Raw genomic sequence first — 4,215 nt, 5'->3', positions numbered from 1 at the left:
CAGGGATGGGAGAGCCTGAGAGATGGTGAGGGACAGGGATGGGTGGGAGGCAGTCTGTCCCTCCAGATGCTCAGATGCTGCTCAGCCTGTGAAAGCTGGTAGTGCCTCAGAGATTTGGACCAGTCCATGCTCTCTAGAACCTGAGCCTGATAAATACATGGATCAACATGATAGGAGGATGTTTGTACCTAAGTGAGAGATAACACAAGCTTCTAACCAGTGTTCTGTTTTTACATTGGTTATTCTCATTTAAACCTCACAGATAAGGAGTTTAGTGGTTCGCTAGTAAAAACTGTATCTCAGATTTACTCAAATCTGTCTGACTCAGTAGAGATAAGGTAAACTTAGAGAAGGCCCCTTGTCACTGTGCCCTGTCAGAGGAAAGTGCCAGACCTGGGCTGAAAGGTGATTGAGGGCCAGCAGTTAAGATCTGGACCATGCTGATTTGGTTTCTCTACCCCAAGGTGTCTGTAATGGTGACACACATGCACACGTGTGTGTGTGTGTGTGTGTGTGTGTGTGTGTGTGTGTGTGTGTGTGTGTCTCCCCTACCCTCTTTTCCTGCCCTTGTAGAACCAGCTGGATGAGAGCCAGCAGGAGCGGAATGACCTGATGCAGCTGAAGCTGCAGTTGGAGGATCAGGTGACAGAGCTGAGGAGCCGAGTGCAGGAGCTGGAGGCAGCTCTGGCCACAGCCAGGCAGGAGCATTCGGAGCTCACTGAGCAGTACAAGGTGGGAGTTGGAGCGGGGAGGGGAGGAGGAGGAGGGGGCCTAGACCCAGCAAAGAGGAGAAAGGAAAGATGTCAGTGGAGTTTTAAGATGGTCCTTGCATCAAGGAAATGGGCTTAAGGGTAACAGGTGAGACTAAGCTTTGAATGATAAGAGGTACATCCCAGTTTGTAACAAGACTCAGTTCTCTGCATCCAGGAATGGTGGCGTAATGCCACATTCCCGGGCAACAGCACCTCCACTCAGCTTTCCCAAGGAAGGTAGCAGGACAGAGGTGGGGCTTACATATAATGGTAAGCCTGAGCCTGTCCTGACCCTCTGTCTCTCTTGGTGGAACCTTGATTCCAGGGGCTCTCCCGGTCCCATGGGGAGCTCTCAGAAGAGAGGGACATCCTGAGCCAGCAGCAGGGAGACCATGTGGCCCGTATCCTGGAGTTAGAGGATGACATCCAGACCATGAGTGACAAAGTGCTGATGAAGGAGGTGGAGCTGGACAGGTAGGGGACCTCCCCAGCCGAGGGTGGCCTCTGTCCCCAAGTCCTCCATCCCATCCCCCTGGCCTCTGCTTCCCAAGGCCTCCACTCCAGTCCTTGCTTCAGATGGGCTTACCTGCTGTCCGGCCCTTCAGTCACATACAGGGTCTCCTGGCTACTAGGGCCTTCCTTCTGCCAGCTCTCATACATCTCTGTGATGCTGTTCTAGGCCTTCAGAAAGACCAGTTGCTATTTATTGTGTGGTAGAAGCTAATCAGAACTGGAGATGGAATATCTAGGAGAGATCACTTGAGTCTAGCCTGGGAAACATAGCCAGAGTTCATAGTGTATAGTCATATAAATAAGGAGATAGATAGATAGATAGATAGATAGATAGATAGATAGATAGATAGATAGATAGATAGATAGATAGATAGATAGAGATATATGTATTACATTAAGCAAGTAAGTTATATATTTGAAGCACAGGAAAGGCATTAGGTTCTGTTCTTGTTGTTGGGAATGTTCAGTGTCATAGCTCGGTGGTGGGAGCACCTTTTGAGTGTGTGCAACACCCTAACTTCAGTCACAGAACCTTTTAAGTGTGTGCAACACCCTAACTTCAGTCCCAGCACCATAAAAAAGAGACAGAAATGTTGGAGGTGGTGATCCAAGAGTACAAGAAAATCTTTCCCTTGAGAAAAAGTATAAACCACAGGAATCTTTTGTTTGTTTGTTTGTTTTTAAACAGAGCCTTACTGTATAGCTCCAGCTGTCCTGGAACTCACTATATAGATCAGGCTGGCCTCAAACTCACAGAGATCTTCCTGCCTCTGCTCCCCAAATATTGGGATTAAAGGCATGCACCACCACGCTTGGCCAAATCACAGAATCTTAACATTTAAGAGTGGCATTAAGCTGGGCAGTGCTGGCACACACCTTTAATCCCAGCACTGGGGAGGCAGAGGCAGGCGGATCTCTGAGTTCGAGGCCAGTCTGGTCTACAGAGTGAGTTCCAGGACAGCCAGGGCTACACAGAGAAACCCTGACTCAAGAAAAAAAAAAAAAAAAGAGTGGCATTAAGGTATTTAAAAGAAAGCCATTCTTGGTCCAGCCTCTTTCAGCATCAAACAGCTATCACTTTTGTGTCTGTTGTACAGAGCCAAAATCTTCCCATTGGGAAAACAGAGACAGGAAGATGACCACTTAGACCTTCCTAGGTTACATAGTGAGGTAGAGACCAATCTGGCCTGAGCTGTTCTGATATGTGTGTGTGTGTGTGTGTGTGTGTGTGTGTGTGTGTGTGTGTGTATACACATATATAAATTTAAACAACGAAAACCTTTATAAAGGAAAAAGATGTTCTGCCCAAGTCTCAGGGCAGTAAGCAAAGTGATCCTAGGGGTTGCTTCATCATGTACTAGGCTTGCCCTAGGTCAGGACTCCATGCACATCCCTGCACACATTTGCCTGCAGCCTCTTCTGCATCTGCCACTTTCTGATCTACAGCAAACTCAAGGTTAATAGTGACTGCCCATTGTCACTGAAAGATTGGATTTCATCTTGTAATTGAGTGGAAACAGGGAGCCATTGGTACCATCCTGTACAATGATACATAAATAGGAAAAAAGTCTGGCGCAGTGTCACATGCCTTTAATCCCAGCACTGTGGAGGCAGAGGCAGGCGGATTTCTGAGTTTAAGGACAGTCTGGTGTACAGAGTGAGTTCCAGGACAGCCAGGGCTACACAGAGAAACCCTGCCTCGATATGTGACAACAATAACAACAAAAAGAAAGGAAAGCAGTGGATGATTATGTTCTAGAAGAGCATGGGTCAGAGGTCTGAGTATTTCCACCCAACACTGTCATCTCATCAACAGGGTTAGAGACACAGTGAAGGCCCTGACACGGGAACAAGAGAAGCTCCTGAGGCAGCTGAAGGAATTCCAGGCAGACAAGGAGCAGAGTGAGGTAAGAGACTCCAAGTGGGTTTGCTTTCTCAGTTATACAGCTAGTGTTTGTTGAGTCTCTTCTGAATGCCTGGCACACACAAGGGTGAGATGTAAAGGAGACCCCATGTACCCCCTGCCCCACAGGGCAGTAACTGCCCACATCACAAGCAGTCAATGTGCAATATAAATGTCCCAAGAAACGCCAAATACAATCGCACAGGGTCCAGAAAGGTGGGCAAGAACACCTCTTATTAGACTTAGAAACAGCTGTTAAGTGAAGACCTATAATATTGGCGTAAGAGGAGCACTGGGACTGTTATGCCAGTCTAACCAGTTGGCAGGTAGAGAGCAATTGTGGAAGACACCCAAGATCAATCTCTGGTCCACCTGGCTCATGTGCCTGCACATGCATACACACATACACTCACGCACGCACATGCACATGCATGCACACACATCACATACACACTAATGCAAAGGCTATCAAAAGGAGGAAATAAGAGCCAGGCATGATGGTATGCTTGGCGTCTGTTCTAGCACTCAGGAGGCTGAGGCAGAAGGATTTTTGACTTCAAGGCCAGCCTCGGCTGACACTATGCCAGTAGGTAGGAAAGAAGAAAGGAAGGAATTCAAGCTTTAAACACTTTGAGTCATAGATAAGTAAGTAGTCAATGATAACAGTTTTTAAACTGTCAACTTTAAAGCTTCAGTTTACTCTTCAATTTGATAGAAAATACAAAAGAAATTTAATTCTGAATTAACCTAAAAGCACACATCAGTGGATTGGTGCTCTCCAGTGTGTTCACTGTGTGCTGACAGACTTTTAAAAACAGTTTTTAATAATTTAGAGCAAGTTCAGAGCTTAGATTGTAGTTCAGTGTTAAGCAAGACAAAAAAAGAAAATAGAATGAATTCAAATGAAATATTTGCAGAACCTTCAATGGCTTTCTCAGAACCTTGAGCTTCTCTAGAAAACTGCTCAGCTCTGGAGAGATGGCTCAGTGGTTAAGAGCACTGACTGCTCTTCAGAAGGTCCTGAGTTCAAATCCCAGCAACCACATG

General features: G+C 46.5%; 1 protein-coding gene across 1 annotated transcript in view; it reads left to right on the top strand.

Moving 5' to 3' along the window:
- The window catches only part of Calcoco1 (calcium binding and coiled-coil domain 1), an 18,710-nt gene that overhangs the window by 8,167 nt on the left and 6,328 nt on the right, over window positions 1-4,215 (top strand). The window contains exons 5-7 of the mRNA XM_021216606.2: window positions 574-732; window positions 1,078-1,226; window positions 3,082-3,172. Of these exons, the coding sequence (XP_021072265.1) occupies window positions 574-732; window positions 1,078-1,226; window positions 3,082-3,172 (399 nt within the window). The remainder of the gene's footprint in view (window positions 1-573; window positions 733-1,077; window positions 1,227-3,081; window positions 3,173-4,215) is intronic.

Source organism: Mus pahari, chromosome 17, assembly GCF_900095145.1.
Source record: "Mus pahari chromosome 17, PAHARI_EIJ_v1.1, whole genome shotgun sequence".
NCBI lineage: Eukaryota > Metazoa > Chordata > Mammalia > Rodentia > Muridae > Mus > Mus pahari.
Note: the sequence above shows the minus strand (reverse complement) of the source record. Positions and strands in the feature narration are given on the sequence as shown.